This window comes from Diaporthe batatas (genome assembly GCF_019321695.1).
Source record: "Diaporthe batatas strain CRI 302-4 chromosome Unknown Contig00004, whole genome shotgun sequence".
In the NCBI taxonomy this organism is placed as follows: Eukaryota; Fungi; Ascomycota; class Sordariomycetes; order Diaporthales; family Diaporthaceae; genus Diaporthe; species Diaporthe batatas.
Genome location: NW_025408551.1, coordinates 180,019 through 207,859, shown reverse-complemented (window position 1 = coordinate 207,859; position 27,841 = coordinate 180,019). Strand labels below are relative to the sequence as shown.

The 27,841-nt window shown below is 51.5% G+C and overlaps 5 protein-coding genes across 5 annotated transcripts; 1 reads left to right on the top strand and 4 right to left on the bottom strand.

Moving 5' to 3' along the window:
• Positions 1–33: 33 nt before the first annotated feature.
• KVR01_004269 (uncharacterized protein) lies at positions 34–2,242 on the bottom strand. Its single transcript, XM_044791936.1, has 3 exons — positions 1,713–2,242; positions 991–1,583; positions 34–927 (listed from the first exon to the last, which is right to left on the bottom strand). Exons 1-3 carry the CDS (start codon positions 1,991–1,993, stop codon positions 254–256), a joined length of 1,548 nt encoding a protein of 515 aa, XP_044646433.1. The 5' UTR covers positions 1,994–2,242; the 3' UTR covers positions 34–253.
• Positions 2,243–9,143: 6,901 nt separating this feature from the next.
• On the top strand, positions 9,144–9,710 carry KVR01_004079 (uncharacterized protein; the record flags this gene model as incomplete). Its single annotated transcript, XM_044794313.1, has 1 exon — positions 9,144–9,710. The coding sequence occupies one exon, from the start codon at positions 9,144–9,146 to the stop codon at positions 9,708–9,710; it is 567 nt and encodes a 188-aa protein (XP_044646243.1).
• A 2,726-nt stretch (positions 9,711–12,436) lies between these two features.
• KVR01_004777 (uncharacterized protein) lies at positions 12,437–15,628 on the bottom strand. The gene has a single exon (XM_044791501.1). The coding sequence runs from the start codon at positions 14,880–14,882 to the stop codon at positions 13,503–13,505; it is 1,380 nt and encodes a 459-aa protein (XP_044646941.1). The 5' UTR covers positions 14,883–15,628; the 3' UTR covers positions 12,437–13,502.
• Positions 15,629–19,442: 3,814 nt separating this feature from the next.
• On the bottom strand, positions 19,443–20,424 carry KVR01_004074 (uncharacterized protein; the record flags this gene model as incomplete). Its single annotated transcript, XM_044784975.1, has 3 exons — positions 19,443–19,753; positions 19,834–20,106; positions 20,163–20,424. 3 exons carry the CDS (start codon positions 20,422–20,424, stop codon positions 19,614–19,616), a joined length of 675 nt encoding a protein of 224 aa, XP_044646238.1. The 3' UTR covers positions 19,443–19,613.
• Positions 20,425–24,565: 4,141 nt separating this feature from the next.
• KVR01_004459 (uncharacterized protein) lies at positions 24,566–26,468 on the bottom strand (the record flags this gene model as incomplete). Its single annotated transcript, XM_044786661.1, has 6 exons — positions 25,998–26,468; positions 25,924–25,943; positions 25,835–25,871; positions 25,712–25,779; positions 25,196–25,652; positions 24,566–25,110 (listed from the first exon to the last, which is right to left on the bottom strand). The coding sequence occupies exons 1-6, from the start codon at positions 26,194–26,196 to the stop codon at positions 24,566–24,568; spliced, it is 1,326 nt and encodes a 441-aa protein (XP_044646623.1). The 5' UTR covers positions 26,197–26,468.
• Positions 26,469–27,841: the final 1,373 nt, after the last annotated feature.

Genomic DNA, 27,841 nt, shown 5'->3' with positions numbered 1-27,841 from the left:
ATAATGAAGCGTTGGACGACAAGTCCTGATCAGTCACGCACAAGCACTAGAATTTTTATGCAATGAACTTGCCATACAAATTCTAGCTCAATCTATACTACAGCATTATTTCCCCCGCTAGTAGCAGCCTAGCTGGATCTAGCATGCTAGATAAACCGAGTATATACGCAGATGCGTTCCTAGATATATATATGACTATCGCACAGCGGTCCAAAGTCAGTCATGAGTGTGTTTTCTGTCTCATCTGATTCGTTTAAACATTTGTCTCCTTCTTCTCCGAGTGAACCCTGTCAACCTCATGGATGGAAGCCGCCTCAGCCTCGATGTCCTTGGCCTTGGCCTCGCTATCCGACTCAATATTCATACCAGCGGGCCTGGCCGAGAACTCGCGTCCTCTCTTCTCGGGACCGAGGGCAGTGGTGACGGCGATTCCGATTGCAATGATAGCAGTCGCGATGCCCATGACTGGTCCATAGGCCTCGACCAGCTCGCCCGCGCTGTTCCTGATGAAGTTGCTCTCCGCGAGGGCGTTCACAATCTGGGCCGAAGGGCTGCTGATCATGTTGCCCAGCTGGTAGGTGATACCCGGGAAACTGCTGCGGAAGGCAGGTGGCGACAACTCGTTCAGATGGATAGGAATAACACCCCACGCGCCCTGCACGAAGAACTGCATGAAAAAGCCGCTGGCCGACAACGAGCGCTCGGTGGTGGGAAGAATCCAGGCCGGGATCAGACAGGCCGAGATGAGAGACGCGCAGACGATCGTGCGGCGGCGACCAAACCACTGGCTGATATATCCCAAGATGGTGCCACCAACACAGGCGCCTGCCTTCATGAGAATGGAGGCTCGGCTGGCCCCAGAGTTGTCCAGACCCTTCTCCGTGATCATGAAGGTGGTGTAGCTGTCTTGGGAGGTGTGGCTATAGTCTTTTGCCGAGTTAGCTCACCGACCTGTCTCGCTGATTACTGGATGAGGCTTCAGAAACTCACAGTTAAACCAGGTCATCAAAATGATACAGTAAATGCACATCTTCCACTCCTGTCCCAGCATGATCTTGGTCTCCTTCCAGAAATGCGTGGCATGGCCGCCGGTCTTGCCGGCCTTGCGGGCCTCAATGAACAGCTGCGATTCCGGGAAGCACATGCGGATCAGGCCCACTCCGATAGAAAGACCGGCAGCGATCCAGAAGACGGTCTTCCATGTGTCGACCGCACCGCCCACGCCAAGGTTGGCACAAGCGGCGCAGACATAGCCGAATGAGTAACCTTGTTGGAGGATACCAGACATGAGACCTCTGGCGTCCACGGGACTGTTTTCCAGCGCCATGGCAATGGCATTACCGTAGACACCACCCATGAAAAGGCCGAACAATGACCGAACAGCAAGGAACTGCTGAAACGTTCTGCAGTAGATCGTGGCGACTTGTAACAGCCCGAGGACAATCATGTTGACCACCATCGGCCACTTTCTTCCCCACTTGTCTCCAGCCAGCCCGAACATGGCCGCGCCGACTGAACGGAGCAGCAGAGTAAGGGTGATGGCCTCGGTGATGCTCGTCTTAGAGACATCAAAATATTTTGCTCTATAAAGCTTGGCGCATTAACATATGTTACACGGGTTACGCCCAGCTCCTGTCGGCCCCCGCGTGTTTTTCCCGAAAAGGACCTAGCTCAAAGCCACAAAATGAGCACGGGGATGTGCGATTACTCACAATTTGACAGTCTGGATAGACAGTGCGTGGAAGTCGAACGCATCGGCAGTCCAGGCTGCGAAACCAACAACGAAGAATAGCCAGTCCTTTGCGGACAGCTGGGCCATCAAGCTGACGGGGTTCTTCAGCGGGATGGGCTTTGCCCACTCGCAGGAGGATTCGCCATCTGGCCCGGTAACGACAACACGCTGCTTCCACGTGAAGAGGTCACGAATGGATTGACTGGCCGTTGGGACTATGCCCTTGGCGACGGGGTCAGCCGGCTCATGAGTCGTCTCCATGGCGGGCGGGCGAGGGGTGGCTTTTTAGTGCTGTTGAACAAGGAGGCTTGGAAGAAGCTTGACAAGTCTCTATACTGCTTGGCCTTGGATAGGAATGCTCCCGACTGCACAGTGGACTGGAGCCAAGGTTAATGGAAAGTTGGGCTTCAAGAGGGACAAGACATCTCGGTGCTCTGGGCACGGGACGTGGTGCCTCTATATACACTCGGCGGGCCTCAGTTTGCCCCCTCCCTTAAACTTTTGCGTAACTTTTCCGTTCCAGCTGACTAGTGCGACACCATCTCGACAAATCTTTACGAAACTGGGGACAACCGGGTGGGCAAGGAGGAATCCGGAAGACTGCAAGTGGCCGTGTAGGCTGTCCGTGTGTGCTGATTGCGCCGGCACATCGTGACACTGCCAATATGCACAAGAGACAACGGCTGACGAGGGGCGTACATGGTCTATGGCTATGCCAAGTATCTTAGCGGTTTGCCAAGTGCTGGCCAAGATGAGGGGGCACATCGTTGGTTCCTTTGCGGTCAGCAAGGGATGCATCTCGCTTTGTGCTGTGATTGGTCGGACAGGGGTAAGGCCTCGCCTTTGGCTCGAAGAGTCTTCCCCATGGGGTCTCGATGCGGCCGGGGCTTTATCTGGTTGCAGTCTTGTCCACCCTAGGACATGCTCCACACGGGGTTGTTAGACCCAGCAGAACGGATCAATGCTAACGTCTCAATATCATTTAGGGTCCACTCTGGGGTCGGGATCCAGGTTCAGTCACGCCATTGTTGGGGCCTCACGGAGTCAGTCGCCTCGTACTAAAATCCACGACTCCATGATGGCTGCCAAGGTAGCATGCAAATCTAGTTGAGAATCTACCAAGTACCACGAGCACTAGACAAAATCTCGGATGAACGCCAGCCTGCATGGCAAGCATGGGCCCGGGACGATGCCGCCCAGCAAGATCTTCAAATCCTTCACAGGCCAGATCAGGTAAAGCGAGATGCGGCTTTTTTTGACTCGAGATGCATCTTAGATGCATCACAACCATGAGAAGATGACACTGCCCTGCAGCACGACATCCAACACCAGAGCCTCCTACTGCAAGGCGGCGGTGCTGGGCGGCAGCATGCTACTCAGGCGGTGTGCTTCCTCACTGTCAACCAAGACGGGTGGCTGATGTCCGGCCAGCTTGGTAAATCTTGTCGACGCCACTTCCCTTGGGGAAAGCTTGTATCGTGCTATGTGCTGGAGTCCTGGGCCAGCACGATTTATCACAGCTGTCCCCTCCGCTCCGGGAAATTTCCACCTCAACAGCTTGGCGGTCATAGGGGAGCCCCAGCAGTGAAGGAGCCGTTTGGTCGACTCTGGACCTTTCACGCGCCTGCTTTCGGCCAAGGAGCTGACTCTCGGCACCCATGAGCCATTTTTTTGGGCCTACTCAGATAGGCTTGTTGTGGTAGCTTGGCTTTATTTACTTCCCGCACTCAAGGGAGACCATTCGAAACACGATGGCAACTCGTGGTCCGTGAATCTTGTCCTTGGCGTCCATCGTATGATCAGACTGCAAGCGGCTGGGACTAGCTCTGCCCACAGTGCTGAACTTTGAAGTGTGTGCTCCTTCACATGTTCCGACGGGCGGAAGCTACTACGTCCCCACATAGACTACACAAGCACGAATTCTGAGCTGTATCCACATTCATTTATTCCTTGTTTGGCGGGTCGGAGGGCCGTTGCGTCAAGTGACCACGTGTGAGCCTATGACAAGATCGTTATGGAAGTCCCTCGAACTGTACGAATAAGACTCAATTAGTGGGTACACAAGAGTGGTGGACAGTTTGGACCCTAAATCGAGTAGTCGATGTCAGCCCCTACTTCCACCTTCCGGGGCAACTCAAATCAAGTCTGTTTTATGCTAAAACACCACTTGCCAAGCAAGAATTCCTCTGTACGGGATTGGCATTGTTTCGATTCCCACAACGACGAAACTGAACACTGCTGCGATAAACAAAAAACCAAGATGTACGGGTTGTGGCAGTAATCCCCCGAGTGGACCGCACAGGCTTTGTTTCATGGCGCGTGTCAAGCAAGCCACATCTCCAAATACGCGATATCGCATCTCACATGTGTCCTGCACCACTGGAAGGATTCGCCGTATTCGCCCGAGCCAAGTACGCCGGTGACGATTCATTACCTTGGTTGTACTGCAGCCTCAGCTTCCTTCGAGGGCGATATTCCCCGGAAGCGGAAAGCTACACATACAGTTAGCTCCTGCGGATCAACGCCCTGCAAATCGGAGGTCGTCGTCCCTGAAGCTATTTGAATTTAGATTTAAGCTTGCCTTCCCGTATGACTTGCTGAAGCGCTATCTACACGCGCTAGATTATTTCGAGAAAAGTCGAGCCCACGGGTCCACGCCGGCTTCTCCAAGGTTCAGTCGGGAATTTAGAGGGCCAAGTTGGAGCTTAGGTACGGGTAATTCTGGGGCTTGTCCAGATGGCCTCGGATTATTATAGTACCCTTTCCACAAGCTAATATATTAAACTTTATTGAAGAGCAAGGATTGGCCCTCGAATTGACTCGGAACAATCTCACAGCCTGTGTGATAATCACTCCAGACGAGACTTTCTCGAGCTGTAGGCTGCGCCAATTTGAATTAGTATGTCGCTTGAAGTTGTAGTGAAATTTAATTACAAAATGTAATTAAGAACACATTAATGCCGAGAAGAGCTACTTCATAAAAGTTCAGTCTAAGGTTAGGGGCTGCTAGGGAAGGGGAGTGTGAGCAAGATTGAAATATGTGGTTTCTCAAGTTAAGAAGTTCCGGGTCATCTTAATAGTATTCATATCCAAGGAGACTTCTCGCTTTGTGGTAAACTTTTGTTATCCATTTGAGAGGTTTTGCGTTTTCCACCCCTCTTTGGTTTGTATTTCGTTGTATATGTATTCCAGACTATCTCCACAACAAAGACAACCACCATAGGTCATTCGATATTGATGCACTCTGTTCTAGTTTCTTTCAATCCTTATCATAGGTTAGTAACACAGTGCACCACGTTCCTTTACACACTGATGATCTACTGATGGGCCTTTGATGGCAGACAGTGCTTTGGCATACTTGAATCGCTGAAAAGAGGCAGCTTTGAGATGGAGACTTCATCTTGGTGAGTGAGCTCTTTGCGGTCAAGACTGTAGGTCTAGCTTACCGCATACTGCAGGAGTGTCCGCACAATTGCGAGAAGAGTGCCTGATCACTCTACCAGATCCGCCCTCCGAACGTCGGATGGGATCCCAGTGATCCACATAAACGTAATTAATCGACTAAATGAAACCCTTGAATAATTAGCGAGTAATCAGGCAGGATTCCGCCGTTGACAAGCTGGTAGTAGTATTGCCAACTGTAGTGACAACTCGGCTTCCTCAACCAGAGCGGGCTCGTATCTCAAGCCTTGCACCGGGCTGAAGGGTGGTTATCTAGTGGACGAGGGATCCAAGTCAAGTATCGGCCACGTCAGAAGGGTCACTGAATCGGGCAGCGGGCGCTGGAATGACGTCTTGCTTGGGAGAGGGCCCATCTGCATGCTTCGAGGTCAGCCAGGCCAAGTCGCAGCAACAACATTGCAGGATAAACCTGCTTCCGGATGGCTGAGGACGTCACCCGCTTGAAATGCGCGAGAAATACAGAGAGCTTCTGCCGTGACTTGCCGACGTAGGAAAATGAATACACTTGCAGTCTGTAGCACATTTTTAGCCCTCCACGATTGCTTGACTGATTTCACGCTGGGGGTGAGCCTGGAACGTTGTATTTGTTGGCATCAAGGTTCTTGGTCCAAATCGAGATGCCTGTTTCGTAGTTCAGTAAGATACCAGTAGGCACAAAAATAGAAAGCTTTTCTATAAGGAAAAGCAAATTACGTGCAACCTTCTAACAGTGGGCTTCTAAATGGCGGTGCAATTGCCAATATATAGTGGTGGTTATATGTGTACAATATGTAACTCAAATGCCTGCCTACCACCACCTTCTAGGTACAGCGCAGCGGGAAATAAGTTTGCTTATAGGTAATTATAAGTCGATTAGATCATTATATAGTTTTACTTTTATTCTATATATATTTAAGGATATATATAATACCTTTATATAATAATAAGTATTTAAAATTTAATATTTAAAAATAATATAAAATTATTAAAAACTTTATATATAAGTTTTAAAGGGAAGAAATAAGTAATTATATAGTGTAAAGGAAAAATATAGTGTGGTTAAAGCCTAATTAGTTTATTATAGGATATTTTCCGGATTGCTAAATTAGATTGAGATAACACCTCGCAAAGATCAGCTCAGTTGTCACTAATGGCAATCTTCTGAGCTTGTACACATCCAGTATAGCTGCCACTATCGTGCACTACCGGGGAACCTCATAGAAATCAGCTACAACACCCGTTCTGCCGATATATCAAAACCCGCGCGCAACAAAAAGAGTCAATTTACCAGTGACGAGCACAAGACCGCCGTGACCGTACAGGCTGAGAAGAGCGACTCACCGGCCCAGATCATCGGTCGCCTTGGGATCACGCCCGACCGTCCCTGTCCGAGCAGCCGAAAGCGCCATGCAGAAGACCAGGCCGTCCTCAACGTACACATTTCTGTTCAAGACGACATGGTACGCCTGTAAAGATGAAGCGCCAAATCAACACCTCGCATCGTCTTTAGTACCTCAATGTTTAAATCCCCCTCTGAACATGACAAGTGCCCAGCACTTTGGGGAAGATCGTAGAGGCAGCACTGTGGTGAGCAAAGGGTGATGTCGGCCCAAGCTACTCCGTCTTGTCCTGCCGTGAGTCCCTCTCTCTGTCAAGCCGGTCAAGATTGTCACAGATGTCTTCTACTAGCCCATCCAAGCCAGGATCATAGAATATGTTGTCAAGAAAGTACGAATTGCTCATGTAAAAGCGGTACTTCGGTCCAACAAGTTCATAGGCGGCGTAACCAAGTAGTCCGTAGACCCCAGTTCGTGCCGAATGCCAACAAATTGATGACAGAAAAGGGCGGACAGAAGCCTGTGGGTGCGCGAATGTGGTAAATCGGGGCTGGTAGAACGGCAATCGATAAGAAGACCACCCGCGCCACAGGGCAACAGCGGTTGCTCCGAAAGCAACTGGTCGATCGTACGAGCTAGCAACGATTCCTCTTGAAAAATGCGAGGTGGCCAATTGCATTTCGTCTGGGTTGAGGCGACGTCCAGCCCGGCTCGTCACCTCGACGACCTGGGCTATGATCCTATTGTTGTACCATCTATAATCATAACCCCACAAAGGTGCGAGCAGCGGAAGATGGTGCAGGCCGCGTGAGTCATAAGATTCCACATAGTCCTGGTTGCGTTCTACCCAGGCATGCTGTTTTGCTTCGTTCTGAGCAATTTGTTTTGTGGTATCGTCCTCATGATGTGGTGGTGGAGGAGGATCAATTCTGTCCATATCGTGGAGTGAATATGCAGCATTGGGGTCCATTTTGCCCTCATCCTGGGCATTATGGGGAGCCATAGGATCACCTAAAGGCTGAAAAAAGAGAGGCCGGATGTGAAAAGGATATGGGGATGGCAGCACACCAGTGTATAAAGATGCATATCGACTCAATGGATATATAGTTTTACTTCTATTCTATATACATTTAAGAATATATATAGCACTTTTATATAATAATAAGTACTTAAAATCTAATACTTAAAAAGAATATAATATTAATAATAATAATTATAATATAATAAATACTTATAACTTTAACTTTATAATATATAAATAAAACTAAAAGGTATTATTTTAATAATAATATTAATTAAAATTATAAATAAAAGTAGTTTATAATCTAATTACTATAAAGAAATTATATAATAAAATTAAATCTTTAAAAATAATTACTATATAAATAAATTATACTAAAAGAAGTCTAGCTAAAAATCATCCCTTTAAATATATATATTAATAAAACCTTTATTAAATAAGTATTATAACCTCTATTTAAATATATAACTATTAACTTTAAAAACTTAAAATAAAGAAATAATTTATAATATACTACCTTTAAAACTTTTATAATAAAATATTAAAACTCTTAAAAAGAGTCTTAAAAGTAATTTATAAAAAAATAAAGAAAGAGTATAATAAACTTATCCTCCTTTAAATCTATACTCTTATTATTAATAATTACTAACTCTTTAATAATATAAAAAAATATAATAAAAATAAAGAAAAGGGTAAATTTAAAGTTCCTCTCTAAAAAGACTATAAAAATATATATAAAGCTATTAAAGACTTTATATATAAGCTCTAAAGGGAAGAAACAAGTAGCTAAACTAAAAGATAGTTATATAGTATAAAGGGAAAATATAGTGTGGCTAAAGCTACTCAATAGATATACTGTGACACAATAGTTGTGAAGTCAACTAGGTAGTTGATGTGCTAAAAATTTTGCCCAAATTGTCTTATATTCACCACCTGGACACTAAGCACACCTATTTTCACTACCTGGGGATTAGCCCCATGCACCTAGGTACTCAACTCTTGTAGTTTTCTCTAATTGTCTTTGTGTTAAAATTTCGTGTATAACTACCTAGTTATACACCAAGGATGGGAAAACATCAAAGAATGAGACTAACACAGCTCTAATAACAGCACTGCCATGTGGATGAGTCGTCCATCACTTCACTTCACACACACAAACTGTTGTATAGAGAGAGATAGCTGACGGTAAGTTAAGTTTACATATCAATTCTCTGTGGCAATATAATTGTGTTGGGTTGTCTGAAAACCAAACATGAAAGCATAATGTTGTTGTGACAGCCAGGCATCTATGGCCCGACTCTAGGCCAGAAAAAGTGTTGACGTCACATCTTATTATTCTGGCCCATGTCTTGGGTGATTCCGGCCATCAGACTCCATGGATTTGACAGCATGCCATTCAACATTCACGGCTTGGCAGCTTGTTGTGGTGAAGGCTAGAGAACGAGAATCAGCGAACCCTACCTAGATATCTTATTTTCGCTTACTGCCATAAAGCATCGATTCAGCCCTTTCACGGTGAAACACCAACCCTCGACTACAGATTTCCACAGTAAGCCGAGAACAGGGCCACTGAGATTGATAAAGGACGAGAAGTACTCCATAGGTACCCGAGATGCGTTCGAGTACTGCCACAGTAAAACAGCCTGGGCCCATGAAGTCCCCTCCATCCTCACCTCTTGCAACACCCGCTCTGGACTCATCTACTTTGCGATACACCTACGAAATCGGGCGAGGAGAGACTGGTGTGCTATCTTTTGAGCCATACAAGGGTCTGATTTTGCCTTACTGGGCTTTTCGCACGGTTCCGGTTGCCCGCAACTCGTCAGAGATTCTCTGGGCCATCTTCGAGTCCTACGTGGAAAGGAAGGATTTCGTCGGTGCCGACATGACCCGAAAATTTATTCAAATGGGAATGACGAGAGCAAGGAGATATGCAAACCACAAGGGAGGGCGGAAGTACGCAAAAGACACAGGAGACAAGCTCCAAAACTGGACAGGCGGCAGTGAGGAAGACGTGAGGAAGAGGAGGGAGAAGGAGGAAGCAAGCGAGATTTTTAAATCGGTATGGAGAAGATGCATTGCTGATGAGCGCTACAAAGGTTTGAAACAGAACTGGGTTAAGGAGAAGAGGGACTCTGAGAAGTCGAGTCCGTTGGCAGGTAATAATGGTGAAACATAAGGAAGTTGATATCGAGTTGCATCACCTCAGTCTCTGGGCAACAAGCGACTGGCAAACCTCCCAACATGAACCTTCTGATGGGATTGATACATGCTGAATAACAAGTCTTAGAGTTTGTGGCATAGGAAACTCATCCAACTCAGTGCCTGCAATCACCCTACCTAGGTACTTCAAGTTCTGGCAACCTTCTCAGGCCGGAAGTCAATACCAAGCAACCCAGGCTGAACAAAATAATTTCTGTATTCCATTGCACCAGTGGAATTAGTAATTTTATAATAAATATAGTTCCAAGAAGGAGACTAGCATTGGATATCATCCATTACAGGGGTTATCTAAGACATGCAGCTGCGGCGCACCCACTTCTTATATTAAAGACTGAGCCCACCAATCACCATTCCGCTGTACTGATCACAATACTGTACTCCCCCACACCACCACGTCGCCGTGAGGGACCCAAGAGTGAGGGCTCACACTCAATACACCACCACCTTTAACAGAATACGAGTAGCTCCCGCCAACCCTGCACCTCGCGGGCTACCGCGTGTTCTTCACGGACCACCGCGATTCGACCCGCCCCGAGACATCGTGACGTGTTCACAACCGAGTGAATATGTCTAATAGCTGTGGCGTAGTCTCTCAGCTTGATAATAGGGCACCTTTGGTCCTGGGGTCCACCCACAAGGACACAAGCCTGTTGCCCGGGTGCGGCCCATGATCCCTCTGACCTGTGCGGTGGTGATGATCAGGATGGTGGTATCACGCAGATCTCGCATATGCGCTGCGACCTTGCGACGCAGCTCGGAGAGATTGCCACTGCAGGCGTTCTCCAGGCCTTCCGGCAGATCCACGCTTGGGCAGGTGAAACGACAGCAGAAGGAAAGGATTCAGCTTCTGCAACTTGCGTCCAGCCTGTAATAATGTCTGAGTGCACTGATTCGCAGATACTGTATCTGGCGACACGGTCATCGACTTTACTAGTTACCTAGGTAGGGAAATTACCGTCCCGTATGACCATGACGGTTCACCAGTCACGGGAGTGATTGCTGCCAACGACTCCGTCAGCACGCAAGTCACCGAATGGAACATGTGCGCGACCGTGAGCACAGACGGATATCTGGCTACAATTTCGATCATAAGGATAGACGATTTTGGGATATTTGTACACGTCTTGTATCTTTAAAATTAAACTCTATCCACTAACACAGTTTCTAAGGACTTGCTAGGGCTCTATCCCAAATACGAGTTGAAAACAGCGCTGTGCTAGTCATTGCCCAGGTGGCGCTCTAGCACCCAAGAGCACTGGACAAAATTGCACATACCTGATGGCAATTCGCTCCCATCCAATGCCTCATCAAGAATTGTGACTCAAGTCACAAGTGATTTTAAGGAAATGAGCGAGCAATCGTGGATAGTTTATGGCTAGTCACGAAGCCTCAACCCAAATTTATAGAGTAATTCCAAGAGGGCACAGGCACGGGAAACTTATCGTATTCCATACCGACCAGGAATATCATCAAGCAACGAAATGATCACATCGAGCCTTATCATTGTAGCTTTGGTCCCTCAAGCACTGTCCGCAGTATCTGACATTCAACTTGGGGGCTCTACAAAGACGGACACGGCAAGTAATGATACACCCCAGTCCCCAACATCGACCTGCGACAAAGGGAACTTCGACAAGTGGATAGACACCAATGCAACTGGTGGGCACATAGAAAGATGGGACTGCAAAAGGAGAACGGATGTCTTTAATTCTGAACTCTTGCCGGGCGGCTACTGGATTGTCACCAACAGGGACGGGGACCCTTTTGGAGAGCTGCTCTCCTCCCACGACAAATGCTACTACGGCGCAACGCGGATCGAGAGCCACGGTTGGAATTTCAAGTAAATCACAACGTCCTGTGTACTCCCCTTCATCTTGTTAATTCTTAGTGTTCTTCAGGGTTGGCAGTCAGGTTGTGTTGAATTTCACCTTTCAGCCCACCGATCAGGTTGGCGTCCCTGGACGGTTGCACGGCAAGGTTGGAACGACTGATTCCGGTGCTGAGGGTGGGCATCAAGATAGTGTCTGGGTCGTTTCCGAAACCAGCCTGAACACGTAAGGGTGTTCCTCCACTTCCAGTCGGTACCCTGGGAGTGGCGGCGGCGGCCTGGCTTAGGTTGCACTTGGGCTTCTGCTCCGGGGCGTGATCCTGCGCATTTCCTGATGCTGTGTGACAAACAGGTCAGGGCTCAGGGCGGCAAGACAATATCTCGGAAGACAATGAGTTGTGACAGCACGTTGGCCGTGTAATGCAGGCTACGATTCCCACCTGCGCAGAGTGATCTTCGGCATCGCCAGCAGGAAAAATCAAGGCAGCGCTGCTGACGCGGTGGCGAAACCCAACGCTCTGCACGCATAATTTGTTGACAAACGGGTTTTCTCAAAGAGTATGGACCAGTTGAAAAATTTCTGACTGTGTGTAAGAGGAAAAGTGACAACTCATCGTCGTGATTCAGTCGTCTGCGTAGCGACCCAATGCTCGCTGCGTCCAAGTACGAGAATAGGCACGGCCGCATGCGGGCCTAAAGATAGCTTCAATGCCCTGCTGGATCCGCAATCGCATGCATCGCGTCCACCCGAAGGACAGCCTCGACAAGCGCTGCCAGCCTGCCAGCCCGCCCGGCCGGCCCACATCGGGCTGGCACAGTAGCAGCAGCAGCCCTGCTTGCCAGCTTGCCTTCCACGTCCCTTGTTGTGCGGCCCGCAAGTGAAGGATGATGAAACATGCCCCATCCGTGCGTTGCCCCGGGGGTTCCCCCAGGGAGTACTACCAAGCAAACCGGCGCGGCAGTGGAGAACACCATAGAAGGAATTGCCCGGCTCTGATGGGGACTGTTTTTTTCCTTCCTTTTTTTCTTGGTTGGTAGTGGTATGCAATGTGAGACGCCTTAGCCAAGTCGATCAAGAGACACGATCCTCTGCTGCCCTGGTGCCCTGCTGCAAAGGCCATGCAATGCGGGTGCAGCATGGCGCGCCCCACCGCCTCGGGAATTGGGGGAAACTTGAATGGACGGTGCCGCGATCATCCCAGCTGGTGGAACTCGCTCGCCTTGTGGCAGACCGGGGTGTGCCGGCAGCCCGCCACCCCCCAAGAGGTCGGATGACGGCAGTGAGGCGAGCACCCAGGCACCCCAAGGTCGGACCGCCGGGTCGATGCAAACAAGGAGCTGGGAAACTCCGGGCTGCTTGGGGATCCGCCCGTGGACAGCAACCTGTTGGGCTTCTCCGGTTGGCCAATACTATCCTCCGCCGGGTTGGGCCTCGGCGGGCGGACACCCGTGGTTGGTGACCTGTGGATCTGGGGCTGGCCGCATTCCCAGTCTAGGTCCCAGAGTGTGCCCGTGATGATCGGCATTCGCGTCATGGTGCGAAGTTTATTTCGCATCTCGGCTTATCTGGTTGTCTGGTTCTGCTGCTGAAATGTTTGGTGTGGGTGTGTTTGATGCCTTGGATCGAATTCTGCCATCATGGACTCGAGGTTTCATTGTGATGAAGAAAGGTTCTAGCATATATGACGAACAAAAGAAAAGTTTGAATTGTCTATGATAAAGAATGTTGTGCTGTATGCGGCAGTGCATGGGTTCTATTGTCACGGTGCAACGCTCCCTCCCGTCTTTGTTTTGTAGATGCTCTGAAGCGAGTGAGACGGACCTTGCTCCTAACTCCAAACCGGAAGAATCAAACGCTGATCAAATCAGATGCCTTGCAATAAACCATGCAGTATGTCGGAAAGTGTCAGTGGACTGAGCTCAATACCCTTGCGTGTACTTGTATCTTCCCTCATCGGGATAGAATACCTCGGACCTCCTGCCTCCTCTTGACCCCTTCTCCACGGTAAAGCGCCTGGGTGGCATGTCAAAGGATGATCGCCGGTCCCGAGGGCTGAATCGATTCATGAGCCGGTCGCGGTACTCTCTGTCATCGCGCACCTCTTTCTCCAGCCTGGCCTGCCGCTGTGTTGATGTCTCCCGGTCATCAACGCCTATTCCCCGGGCAGACTTGTACAGGTCGTCGAGTTCCTCCCGCCGCAGAGGCTGGACAGCTGGCGGGGGGCCAGAGTCAGCCTCGGCGGCTGTGCCCCAGGTGGTCGGCTTGGTGTTCTTCAGGATTCCCTTCACCTCGCCGTGGAGGTGTGAGCCAGTCCCAGCTCCTGTGATGGTTGCAGAGCGGCTGAGCCTGGGCCGGCTGTTGATCTTGGCGTTCTGAGCGGCGCGTGGGTCATCATCCCAACGGACGCCCTTGACAGCAGGGGCGCGGCTGTCTGGTGGTGTCTGGGTGCCGAACGCGGCGTGGCGTGCCCAAGCATCTTCAGAGGGGTGCGAGCCATACGAGGAGCCGTATGACCCGCCGAAGGGCGAAGAACCATAGACCACATCAGCAGAGATGCCGGTAGTGGCAGGACCGTCGATGATGGTAGGCTTCGCGCGCCTCGAGCGGCGGCGCTCACGATCGTATTGATCGGGCTCCGTGTGGACTTCCACGGGCGACTTCGAGTGGCGACGGTGCGAGCGTGTTGGTTCCAGGTAAGAGTCACGGGCGTGTCTTTCACGGTCCCGCCGGGAGGACCCAGCACCATAGTTGTATAACACATCGTAAGGGCCCAAGGGAACCGCAGATGACTCCCGTCGCTGTGATGAAGAAGAACGGCGAGAATGGTCGCCGCCCTCAACAATGACGGGACGTGAACGGTGCTCACGCCTTGGCTCGCTGTAATAGCCATCATCGATTGGCATGGTCGATGACCGACGCACCTTGGGGATGGGGATCGGTTCCGCCCGGCGAGAGCCGCTTCTGCGCAGGCCATAGTCGGCCACGCGGTCTCCGTCGACGTAGAGTCGCTGGCTGGCACGCTTGTCACGCCGACGTTCTCTGTCACTCTGGCTGTAAGGTGGAGACGGCTGGTGGTCAAAGTAGTAGGGCGTTGGCTGCCTGTCCTTGAGCGACGAAGAGGGAGAGTCGTTCCGCCCAGGGGCGACCGAAAGCTGTAATCTAGTGCAGTTGATCTTGCGGTCGAACTCGCGCACTATGGGATCGCTGCACATGTGGCCGGATCGGCATGCGTCAACCCGTTCAGTGACGTCCTTCTCACCATCGACGTAGGCGTTATGGTAGATGTTCTTGACACACATCTTGACGGTGGGTGGGTGTGTATGAAACAGATGGGGCGGCTGGTCAAGACTCGAGGTTTGGAAAGTTGGCTCTGGTGTGGAAAGCCGGTCGAGTTTTCAGTCGAAGCTGTCGGTCTCTATAATGTGAGGGCCGACCAAAGGCTCAGTCTCTATAATATGAGGTCGACCAAAGGCTTGCTTCGAAGTGGACAAAGACGACGACAGGGAAGGATCCTGTGCCGCTTTGTGTGGTCTGGCTATGTTTTTTGGCGGGTCAGAGTTTAAGCAACCACTTAGGTCCAGCCCAAGCCCGGTCCCAGGTTGTGTCAGTCGGCCGTGTCAGAGACGAAACGATCTTTTAAATATCGGGCTGACTGTAAAGACATGGGAACATGCGATCCGAGGCCGAAGCTGGTCGGGTGGGAGGCTCAAAACAACAAGTCAACGGAACAAGACGGTCGACGATGGTGTGGTCGAGCGGTCTATGTGACGGGCTCTGGTCGAGACAGGTCAGAGATGAGGTTAGTTGGCTGGGATGTGTATGCGAGAGCAAATGGCGGCTCTGGTCTGCAAGACTCGAAACTGGTCTTTCGTAAGGGCCTAACTTGGGCGGGTATGATGTAGGCTGTGGCCGGGCCGGATGGATACAAAGGAACAGAACTGCGATTCCCTTTAAATATAGGTGGTGACCGACGAGGCCAAATGCGGGTCGATAGGTAGGACAAGACACCTCTTAAAGAGGCACCATGGCCTGGAAATCGGTAGCCGGAGTGGTCAGGATCCCATGGCCACATCAGGGCTGCAGGGGTCCATGCACATGCACGCCCCCTGGCCCCTGTCGCTCCAGCTGCCCATCTTGCGACTGTGTGCTTTGGTCTTGTGCAGGTGTGTCTTCGAGACGGTTGAAACCCGGTAACCTTTCTCTGGCTGTCGCCCGGGGGGGGGGCTCCCCTCGTCCTTGCCGCAGCGGGCCCTGAGCTCTGGTGAACTTACTTTATTCTCAATACAAAGCAAGCTATATCGAGGCACTCAAACCGAGCCCGTGGGCAGGAAACTCAGCTGCGCTGAGGGAACGACTGCCGCAACTCCATCGCGAGCAGTTTTGGGTCTGGCACATAATGGTCACCATGAAGGAGGGCCAATGACAAAAGTTGCACCGTGCGATGAGGTCAAGCAATCAACCAAGCAAGGAAGCCTTATTCCTTGCCGGTCACGGCTTCTGATGTGACCGAAGACTCATCGCGTGTGGGAGGGTCACCAGGCAAGCAGCTAGACAGGAGGGGAATAGTCATCTGGAGACAAAAGTGACTATTTGCACCAGCTACTTCACACAAGCCTGAGGCTGAGCGCACTGAGGTCAGGACGTTAGAGCGCCATCTTGACAGCTCGGTAAGCCACTAGCTTCGAGGATGCCTACTGGTTGCTGGGCGCAGAGTGTCAACGCCGCCTGGCAAGAATGAGGGACCCTGTGAATGGCGACATGATCACGAGAGAATGGCAAGTAGAAAAATTTGGAGAATCCGTAACGCCAGTGCCTGGTGACCCGCCCTGTGCCGTATGCGAGGCGTTCGACGTCATGGGGAAACATACTGTAAGCAGACAACACGCGTTTGCGCATTTTGGTCAAGATTTGCACTGTGGTAGTGCCGCGCGGGGAGTAGCGAGTTGACGTAAAAGAGGGTGTGGGCTTGTGGGCGCCGGCGTGTGGTGGATGGGCGTGGGAAGAGGCAACCCGACTGGGCGGTGGTGGCATTGGCGACCAAGAGAGCTGGCTGCGCACCCAACAGCACGGAGCCGAAGAGACTCGACGGCGCGGCGGCGTCGAAAAATAGAATCCCTGTACGTACCCGGCCCACCCCCAGACCTTTGGAGACCCCTTAGCTGACCTCGCCAACCCCCGAAGCGCATAAACAGAAGGCGTCGATTCTGCGGCCGTGAAACACAAAGACAGTCAGGGTCTTGAGCAGAGTTATTGCGAATCCGTTTCGTGTGCTTCTCCCTCGCCAGTAGGAAATACGATTCCACGAGGGCCTGACCTGACGGCGGTCTTTTTGCTGGGTACATGTGCTGATGCCGGGCTAATGCACCGGGTAGCTGCGCGACAGACGTGCAGCGCAGGACAGGACCTGCAGGCACTGCCCAGGTGAGAATGGCCTTTCATCCGGTTCGACAATGGCTCGAGGCCCCGGTGGGAATCCGAAGATTCGAGTCGCCGCAAGACCGAGTTTGTGGTGAAATTATCAACATGGGCAAAGTGGCAGAGCAGCCACGGCGTGTGTGCTGTACGAGTCGGCGAATCGAGTCACAAGGGTGAAAGGTCGCGCCGCTTGTGGAGCTTCTGCCCCTCCCCTCCACACAGGAATAGCGGCATTGCAGGGCCGAAAACGGCAAACGTATATCCAATGCCACACAGAATGGCACTGGGTGGTTCGGCAGACACTGTGATATGAGAGCCCGGAGAGACACACATCGCTCATCTGAATCAGATGTGTGCAGGACGGGGCGTAAGCTTGCTCAACGAGGCGTAATGCGTGCGACGGTACTCAGGCCTGACAGCGGCCGGCGCCTGGTTCCAGGTCCGTCTCAAGCCCCCAGAGCCCAAATCCTTCACGTTGCTACCAGGAAGGCATGCCTCCATCATGCGCCGGCGACTCAGCCCACATTGCCATGACGTGCTGTTTGCCCTCGCGGCCCTCAGAGAGGGACGGGGGGAATCCACGCGCGCTTCTGCCTGTGACCCGCCGTGGTGTTCCCTGTTCGGCGACCGCGACGGGTGCGAGGGCTCTGGACGGTTGGTTGACGCTTCAAATTGACTTGGGCACACCCCGTCAGACTGTCCGCAGCCACGGCGCATTTGTGGGCCTCCCGCAATGTCGAGGATCGGTCGACAGCGGTACCACCGCCGTGGACGGCGACCCTGGCCGTGTTGGTGAAGGGTGCTGCATTTCGAGTTTCGGCAGCAGGGTGTCAAGCCCCCAACGGAGGTCACACTCCAGGCGCCGAGGTCCAAGTATCGCGAGTTTCCGCGATCCCATGGCTCAGCTGGTGTCAGACTGACTGCGGCTGAGAACAACTACAACGTGGCGACTGGGGCTACCCCCGGCACGAGGCGTCAACCCACGCCCCACCAGAGCCGCACACACGGTGCTTCGAAAGGGGCGAGAGAACGAGGGAGGATGCCTGGTCTGACAAGCTGATAATCAGAAGCCGGTTGCCGATGACAGCGGTTTCTGGCCAGTGACTGTCCTGCTGGGTCATGACTATCGCCCAGTCATGTGGTTAGGCTGTTGTCAGGCAGCGGAAGATGGCGGAGTTGGCGTCAATTACGTAGTCCTGCAAGTGTCTCGAGGCTGATGCGACGCAGGAGCCTGAGATGCTCGTGGGTAATCCAGTGTACAACCAGCCGTTGAGCTGGCTTGCAGCGGCGAAATGGGGCCATGTGGCTTGATGCAACCGAAGGGCGATTCAACTGCCATTCATTGCACGGTTCGTCGGGCGAGCTCTTTTGGGCAGGACGTGTGCGTCGGCGTTGCACTGCATCATCTGTGCTGCGTCAACACATGCGAACAACCCGTCCCGACCGACCCCTGATGCTCCTGCACAAACCAGAGAAGTATGAGAAGCATCCGAACATGCCTCGCATGACTGGTCGCTGGCAATAACGCCTGGCCGCGAGATGCTTGTCGTGAGATGCTTGTCCCTTTCTTGGCTGGGAGGGCAAGAATGGTTTCGGCGGGGGGGAATCGACGATGCCAAGGGAGCACTGCTTGCTGCAGCCTGCAAGCTGAGTAGGGCTCCGACCCCACCAACCAAACCCCCACCTCGGATGATCAACCCACTCTACTGCAGACCATGGGGAAGCCGCGGGGGTTGGCTCGTGCCCCTGAAGAGTCGCTCGACCTTCTGTCGCCAACCCAGGGTCCAGCTCCCGATTAGCATCCACGTTATGGGTAGGGAAACGATTCGAATGTTACGATGGCTGTCTGATATGCCCTGTCACCACCAATTGTCCGCTGATCTTTGTTTCCTGCAACAGACATCCGACGTTTGAAGGACTCGTGTAGGTTCCCTCAAATGGGGCTGCGAGACGGTGGTCTGGAGGCATGTCTGATGTTTTCGATTTAATCCACTTGACATGGCTTGGCTCCAGGCGACCTGCCAAATACATGCCCAGGCAGGCAGTCGGGGTAAATGTCATTGGTTCGTCTTGAAACGGGAGAGACCAGTCCATGAGATTCTCTCATATCGCCGTTGCTGGCTGGAACCCCCAGGTCCTGAGCTCACACTTTTGGTCGATTTCATGATAAGACACTTGACAGACTTGGCCAGCCAACGAAACTTTTCCCGTCGAACCTAATCAGAAGTCTCACCTGGGACATGCTTCCCATTCTTGTTGTTTGTATTCAGTCACTTCAAATCAAAGTGGCTTCTTCAGCACGAAATTAATATCAGTTCTGCAACGGTATGAAAATGATCGACTTAGAATGGTATAAGCACAAAAAGCAGAGCAGCCTCGCTTCTCACTGCCCGAAACAAAGGTCTCAATGCCTTGGATCATACCGATTCATACCACGCTTCCACCAACCGTCTGGCACGAGTGAATAGCACATGTTCACTGGCGAGCCACAGCTTGCCAATATAACCTGCTCCGCTCACAGCCGGATACCACTATCACCCAGAAGCTTGAAATGAGCTATCAACAGTCATAAAACACTCTGCCGGATGGGAAGGCCTGTAGATAGATGTATGCCATTAATTCGCAGCGCCACCAATACCTCCAAAGATTGGGAGAACTCCAAATAGGGCGCCGAGCAGGCTCAGAAGAGTGCTCAGGATCGATGAGATAGCCTCGACACCCGGGAGGTTTGCAGGCAACGGAAGACCACCGGATCCTAGCTGCTGTTAGTCTTTCTCTGTTCCTATAATCTCGATAGAATATAAGATTTTGTGTAATTAAACGGGGTCTGCATACCGACGAGGCTGCGGATGACGGCGAGAACAGGGGTCGTCTGAGCCTGGATCTGTCTGAGAATGTTCAGAGCATCCCTCAATTGGTCGAGGTTTGCACCAATTGGAAGGCTACCAAAAATTTGTTGAAGGATCGCAAGCCGACTTTGCAGCAAAGCAAGTTGTGCTACTAGAGCATCAGGCGATACTGGCAAGCCAGGGGCTGGGATTGTGACTCCAGGGAGAGCAGGCAGATCTGGCAGTGGTGGGAGCCCAGGTGTCTGAGGAAGACCAGCCCCTTTGTGAGACTTGTTAGGCAGTATGTTCAACCAGCTGGGTTGGAGCACCACTTACTGATGACGCCAAGGATAGTCACTACCTGCGACAGGGCATTTGAGAGGGCAGGGCCCAAGTCACTTGGATTTGCGGGAAGTGTGATAGGTGGCAAACTCGGCAGCCCGGAGATTGGTTCAAGCTGTCGAGTGGCGATATCGACCTCAACATCACGCTGTTCGACCTCAAGTCGTTCGACGGCCACATCGCCGACAGCAACGGGTGAGGCCAAGGTGGTGCTGAGGATGGCTCCAATAGCAAAGATCGCGGTGAAGGCCTTCATTTTGATTGTGATCTGAAACCCTGTTGACAATTGGTAGTGGTTTGTCGGACAGTAGTCAAAAGGGCTTGGATATAGGAGACTCAAATCCTGCGAGGGCACAGTGACGAGGATAGGACGTTATTTCTGGGGGAAGGAAAGTCAAGACAGCTTTATACTCGTTTTGCTCATCGTTTTTCCTTGCAACCTCCCTAGAACCGTCGAACCCTCTGGCGTGTTCAAGCCGGGCTCGAGTAGAATCCTCAGAATTCGCCTTGGTCACCGGCAGTGTTGACATTCCTCGCCCTTAACAAAGGCATCGCAAGCCACAATTATTCGAACAGGTGATATGATTTTCCAGATTTTGTGCGAAACGAGGTCCCAGCCGAGGTTGGAATCCTTTTACCTGGTTCCTTCGAACCTCCCTAGGATCATCAAGCATCCCTGAAGAACTGAGACATATCCCAGAATGGATTTTGTCTTCTCGGGCCGGGAATGCGAACCGTGGGGCGCTTCGGCGGGAGGAACATCCTTCGCCTAGCCTCGCCGAGTTATTTTGTGTGGTGAGACACGCCCTAGAAAATACAGCCGAGGTTCCCATGACGTCTGTTTCAAGGCATGCTGAAGCGTGACTGTGAATTCAGAAACAACCGCACCGCGCCGTTGCTCGCCCCTGCCGAAGGCGATCATCGATACGCGGAAATATCCGGTGACTGTGATACATGGAAGCCATCCTCTCCTTGCTGAGGAATGGGCCTGAGGGCTGCCTGTGGAAAGCTGAGCCCGAGAGCAGTCATCGGGACCTTGATTTGTGATCCTCTCCGGTACGAGTTTCCTCTGTAGTGGAAATCACCCATACAGAGTACAAGGTAAGCTGCTTGGCTGCCAACGCAGTCTTAGTCTTGAACCATGAAAATATACTAATATTTACGTAAGGAGCCACGACCACAGTAGGCCAAACTGTCTCAGCCATCTCCGCCCATGATAGTCCGCCAGTTCCCTTCCCGCACATCCAAACGTGACAGTGAAATTGGCTGGGTAACAGCTTTTAAGAACCACATGTCTTACAAAAAATGGTCCAATCAAATACCAAGATTAAATCACATAACGTCCCTGAGAATGTTTGCTTGGCAAGGAGGCGGTCTCAGGTCAGTTAAGCCCTGCATTGAGTGGCCAGCGAGAACTTTGCTCACCGCCGGCTTGAGAAGACCCTCATTCAACAAAAATGCTTCATGTTCTGAATACTTTGAAGGCTAGACGCTATAGGGAGCTGTGGCTCCATTGTTGATTTTCCCCGCCCAGCTGGAACCACTCTCAACTCTCGACGGCATTTTGTACGTTGGCCGGAACACAGCCCTGAACATTGCGAGACAGGATGGAATATGTCATTCCGTTATCCGTATAAGCGGGTCTTCACCATTTCCAAAGGCTCACCAGTTGCTAGAGTCTAGTATGGAGATGCCGGATGCACCTAGATACCGGATCGATGAAGGAGCTTTTTTCGCGTTTGTTCACATTGTTACCTAGGTAAGAACTACAATGTTTGATTGGTTGATCCGGTATCATGGTGCATCCGGCTTCCCAATGTCCAACCCTACATTTTAGAAGTAGCTCTGATGAGAGGAATGAGGCCTACTTTTAGGACATAGGTAGGGAGGATCCCAATACGGTTACGGAATAGTCGATCATGGTCTGATCAAAGATGCAGAAGTGATTGCAATCATCGATAATTTAACAACCACGTCCCAGCCAGGATGCCTCACTCGACCGAGGCCACCACGTCACTGGTCCATCATCCAGTCCTCTCGCATTACCCTAATATCCTGTTCCTTGCTGGGCCGCCCAGTATTTATCTAAAATTTGTCTCGTATTCTCACTTCTCACCTTGAGCGTCACGGGCAGATCCACATCCAGGCTAGCAGGCATGAAGCCGCAGTGATCACTCGGGCTCAGAAGCAGCTTCGCACGGTGAGGAATGCCGATGTCAAGGGCCAAAACTATCCACACAATAGCAACATAGAGTGACCTCTCTGCGATGTGAATTCCAGGGCACATTCTCCTCACCGCCCCCAAGAAAAGTGGTCGCGTTTGATGAGATCGGACAAGTTGGTACTCTGCTGACTTGTGAGGCCATCGCTCTCGCACCAGGACGCATCAAAGATCTTCGGGTCAGAGTAACGGTTTGGCGAGTGATGTGATACCCAGGCGCTCAGGTGAAGCCTTGCTCCAGCTGGGATTCGCAAGCCCTTCAAATGTTTACGTTGTACACCAGCTCCCTGGTGGTCGTGTGGGGATGTCCCAAGGGCGACTGGCGGCCTCGAGTACCACACTTACTTCATCAAGCACCTCCCGTAAGTCAGGGACTCTAAGTCCTCCCACCCGGGCATTCTGCAGCCGACTGTCGCATCCAGAAGCTCCCGCCCACGCTTCAGAACTCGGGGGTATATGGCCATCGCCCCAAGAAAAGTCCATCCAGACATATGGCTGGTAATTGCCGCTCCGGTAATCAGCTGCAGGCTGAGAAACTCGGCTTCGCCATTGCTCGAGAGGCCCAGGGGCTTTTTCCTTGGCGAGGATACGCTTCAGCATCAAGAAGTTGTTGTGAGGGTTGTCCTCGTTTTGCACCTGGACCGTGTGGTGTCTGCACCACTGGAGATCCTTGAGGAATTGGGCTCGGGGCAATCGTTCCGAGGGCTTCAGCTACAGAGGCAGTCGATCAAGATTCGGGAAGATACTAGTATCAATGATGTGTGACCCTGGGAGGGTGCCGAATATTTGGAGCGCACCGGACTTCATGAATGAATCGAATCCTGGTGTCTGCCTGGCAGCCGAGTTGGATTCGGTTTTGTAAGCATTTCACTTCAAGTCCCACAATTAAATCAATCAATTAAACACGCCTGGAGGTGAGGCCATAAATTTGTGAGCAAATATGGAGCGACTTGTATCGGCACATACTGTTGAATACTTGCATGGCAAAGTTACTATATGTGTAACACCCGGCTTATGTCCACGAGTCTTGGTTCAATTTGTGCCTGCGTAAGAGTCATGCGCAACCTCGCGTGAAATCTTGCTGTTCGCCTCGCCACATTAGCCTCAGGAATGAGTTGATTCCCAGTGTCTCTGTAAGGCTTAATGGCACACGAGGTGGCCAACTGAACTTCGGATGCTCTATAGATAAAATGTGGCTTGCGCTGTCTCATTATGGAGGAAACTGTGTCTTCGGTTAGATCCCTCGGTCTCCAATCTATCCGGGGGAGACCACACACTGGCACGATACACCCTCATTTTCCATGGGCACACTTGCCAATTCAGAATGGACCAGCTCCCACTGAAGCTAGTTTTCTTTCAGTGACTGCTTGCGCTAGGTTCTGTCGAGCTTCGGAGGTATACGGAGTAGAAGCGAAATCGGTTCTATCGAGCAGTCTCCCTTCCACCTGGCATCACTGGCAGGAAGCAGCAGAACATCCCGTTTATTGCAAAGCTGCTCATTACTGACGAACCATCTCGGCCGCTCTGATGTCTGAGCAGAAACAAGACTTGTCAAGTAGCGCCTACATGAAAGATGAAGAATCAGCTGGCTTCAGTTGGATTGAATTCTGCATTCGCATAATATCCCGTGTTCTTCTGCCCATGTTTGAATCAGCAGATGTATTTTATTCTTTTTCGCCGCTTGCACAAAGTCGATTGTATTACCGATGACGACAAAGCATACTGGCATTGGAGCTTTGAAGTAACCACTCACACTCAGTGAAGCTACTTACTTATGCTGGCGGGTTGATGGGAGACCGGGCGTGTAGGCAGTACCTCACAGGTATTCTGGCCGAAACCATCGGCCCCTCGACCCCATTCAGATCGGGGGTTTATTTGCCGCCGAGACGCGGAAAATCCAACTTAGTAAACAAATATCTAATAAGGTTGGACTTCAGTACCGCCTTGTGTTTCGGCTCTTAAGTGACCTAATCCAGAGCTTGTGACGGGAAGAAGCCAGTGAGGAGATAGTAGTACAGAATCAACACAACGCAGCACAGCAGTGCCAATGATTATCGTGCTTCGAACGGTCGTAGGTATCTGTCCTCCTGGGCCATTGCTGTTCAAAAAATTACATTGATGTCGACCCGCGGAATATTAAATCACCAAGGTTCCTGCCCCTGGCGAAGGTCATTGATCACTTGGCATCCTCCAAGTTGACGGTAAAATTAGAGCCTTTCCTGCTGTCCGTAAATTCATCTTCCTGGCCTTTCTGGGACGATAGTTGCTCCAAGCAATGTGCAAATTCTGCATCCGTCAGACCCCGGTGGTCGCCACCTCGGCTGATGAAGGATCTCGCATCAGAGGTTGACCTCAGGCTGGGAACCTCTAGGCGTTGCTGGAAGACGACCGGTTCACTGCTAAAGCCAAGCTCTATGTCATTCCCACGTCTCCATGGCCGAGAGAATCTAGGCGACGAAAGACCCCTTGCTATCGTACTACCCGATCGCGTTGTTGTGGTCACCTTGGACCGAATCGATTCCCAGTAGGTCGATGCGCTGCCCGGTTTCCTTTCTGGGGCGGTTGATGCCATCCTGCCGAACCAGTTCCGGTGGGTGCTATCAATTGACGTTGTCGCTCTGTCGAATACGAGCTTCGCCGACGGGAGGCACACACAAGCAAACCCGACGGACAACTCTAGAACCGTCGTTATTACTGTCCCGGCGAAATCACCGGGCATGTCTGAAGAGAATGTCAGAGATTATCAAGAAACAAAGGAGCCGCAAATACGAGTGCAAAATAAGTCATGACACACAGTCTTGCCTACTTTTTGAGTGCATGTACTTGACGATGAGATAGGCCCTGACGACTGTCGACGCCGTCGCGGCACCACCGGCCCCCAACAGGATTATCATCTTGACCTTTTGTCTCCGAGGTGCTCGCATTCCCCATACCAGTGGGATCGGGAGAATCAGAATAACCACATCAGTGATGATAGCGATCGAAACATCGCACATGAAAAGCTGTGCTTGGTCGAGGCAGTACCGGTTCTTCCCGGTCGTGACGGTGTTATATGCTGGTTCCCAGAAAGCTGAAACAGGAGTGCAAATAAAGGCCTTGAGGCCTTGGGCCGGAAGATAAGCCAAGGCCAGCGTACATATAAAAATCTTGACCCCTCTGGAGAACATTGGTTTGACGGAGAAGACACGAGCAATGAGCAACAGCAACGTAGCCTTGGTAAAAAATGCCGCTGGGCTGTAAACACAACTGCTGATGTACAGCCACTGCGAAAGCGTGTATTAGTTCGTGGTTGGCCTCAGGAGAAGCTTCTGTTCAGCAGTACCTTCAGGAAATTGGTATATCTTTCCAGACTCATGTCCCATACATTCTGTCCGGCGCCATTCAGGGTCACTTCATCGTGTCAGCATCTCAATAACACTGAACAAATGCAATCGTTTTAACTCACACCCTAGCATGGAAGCGGCCAGGACATTGGTGCAAATCTGAATATGTCAGAGCCCAGAAGGAAGACGGCAGTTTCCTCGTTCGACGCACCCATGCTGCTAAACAAAACCCTGCCAGACATCAGAGTTGAACGCCTCATGATATTGAAAAGGAACAATGCTTACAGTCCTCAAAAAGGAATTTGCCCTGCTTCACCCGGAGTTTTACGTAGGCGTGGATGAAGAAAAGAATGTTGAAGATGGCTGTGCAGACCACTGACACCACCAGCGCGGCGGTGTGCCCGACATCTTCAGGATGCGATGGATTCGACGTCACGCCGGATGGCGGCGGTGCAGCGGGTATGAAGCTCCCCGTGTTGCTCATGGTCCGCACATGGACTCGGCAACCTGTAGCCTGTTAGTTCAGATGACAGCCTTTTCGGTGAGCTCATGGCTCTCGCGATGCTCGGGAGGTTGAGGCAGGTGGGCAAAAGAAGTGGGGAGAGGAAACCGCTAGGATGTTATCACTCAGAGTAGCACACGTGTGAGCAAGTGCCGCCCATAGAGTGTCCCATCTGAACGGTAGGGGTGAGGGATCAAGGATGCACCGGAGAGTCGACCGAGAAGTGAAAGCCCGCATCCTCAAGCGCCGATGGCAACCGGCCATTCGCGGAGCTTCCCAGGAGTGTTGTTGCGGCGCGGACATCTCAAATGTTGTCTTGGGATACACTGCAGTGTGAGATGAACGGTGTTCTCGCCGGAGATGCACAGACAGTTAGAACCTTATTCAGTGGATCTGCGCGTGTTTCCAGGAAGGTGACCGTTCCCAGGACCTGGCCAACTCCACAAGCCGGTTGGCAATGAACGCCCGGACGGATCCACCATACCGCGCATGAGAAAACGGACCCCAAGGGTCATCATGGGGGCCAAACCCGAGAGTACCGGGTGTGCAAGACTACCAGGTGGCCGCTTGTGGGTTAACACCCAGGAGCTGGGGTCCGCGTCCAGTGGTTGCTGCTACACTTTGACGAACTATATTCCAAGCTGTGACAATCCCGTAGAATCTCGCTGCTTCAGCACGAGTCATATCTTTGCCTTGTCACGCCTCCATCGGCCTGAACTCTAGGGCCCAGGTGGCTGTGGTGCGAGAGACAACCCCGGCATGCCGCCCGCTTCTCAGAACTCTAAATTCCAAATCCCGTCTTGGTGTGCGGGAGTGCGACGGTGTGATGTATTATACACTCTGCTCATATAGTGTACAAATGACTCGAAATCTTGTCTTCTAACCAGTAGCCTCACAGAAAGCCATCGGTTCTCTCATAAACAATTTGGAATAGTCAAATCACTGCAGAAGCCCGGCCGATCCCTGACACAGAGTCGGTCAGAATGTGCCGCAGGTACGGCCTTCTTGCCCAGGCCTATATCAAGTGGAAAGCAAGCATTTCAAGCCCCGAGCGGCCCGGCCCATGGTGCGGACCAGGCTTTGGTAGTAGGTGAACGGAATTGAGGTGAGCCGGGTGATGATTGCGACGGTCAGCTTCCCGGGTGCCTGCCTGGCGACGTGACAGCTACCGTTGGCCATTCTTTCAGCCTGCTTGCCAAGCTTTCCGAATTCTCGAGATGACGTTTACGAAACCTTGATATAAACACGGGGCATGTTGCCGTAGTGCCCACAGGCTGCAAGCGCCTGAACGGGCCCAGCTTAGATTCGGATTTGATCAGGGTCGTATGGGAGGGTCCTTTTCTCAAATTCCTGTTCCCACTGCCACGAGTAATCTACACTAGGGCACATTGCATCAAAAAGACCCTGATGGGTTCCTGCATGCATCGAGTTGCCCCACGTGTTGGATACCAAAACTTCACTCCACAACCAGCCAATCAACTTGGTGCACCCATGTCGCATTCTAGCTCCCAAGAAATTCTTGTTTGCCATCACCGGATTCCCGAGAGCCAGCCTTTCTTGCCTTTGAAACGCAGGCTATACTCCGTACTTCAGGCCAATTGCGGGCTGATCCCCTGTAGATATGTTG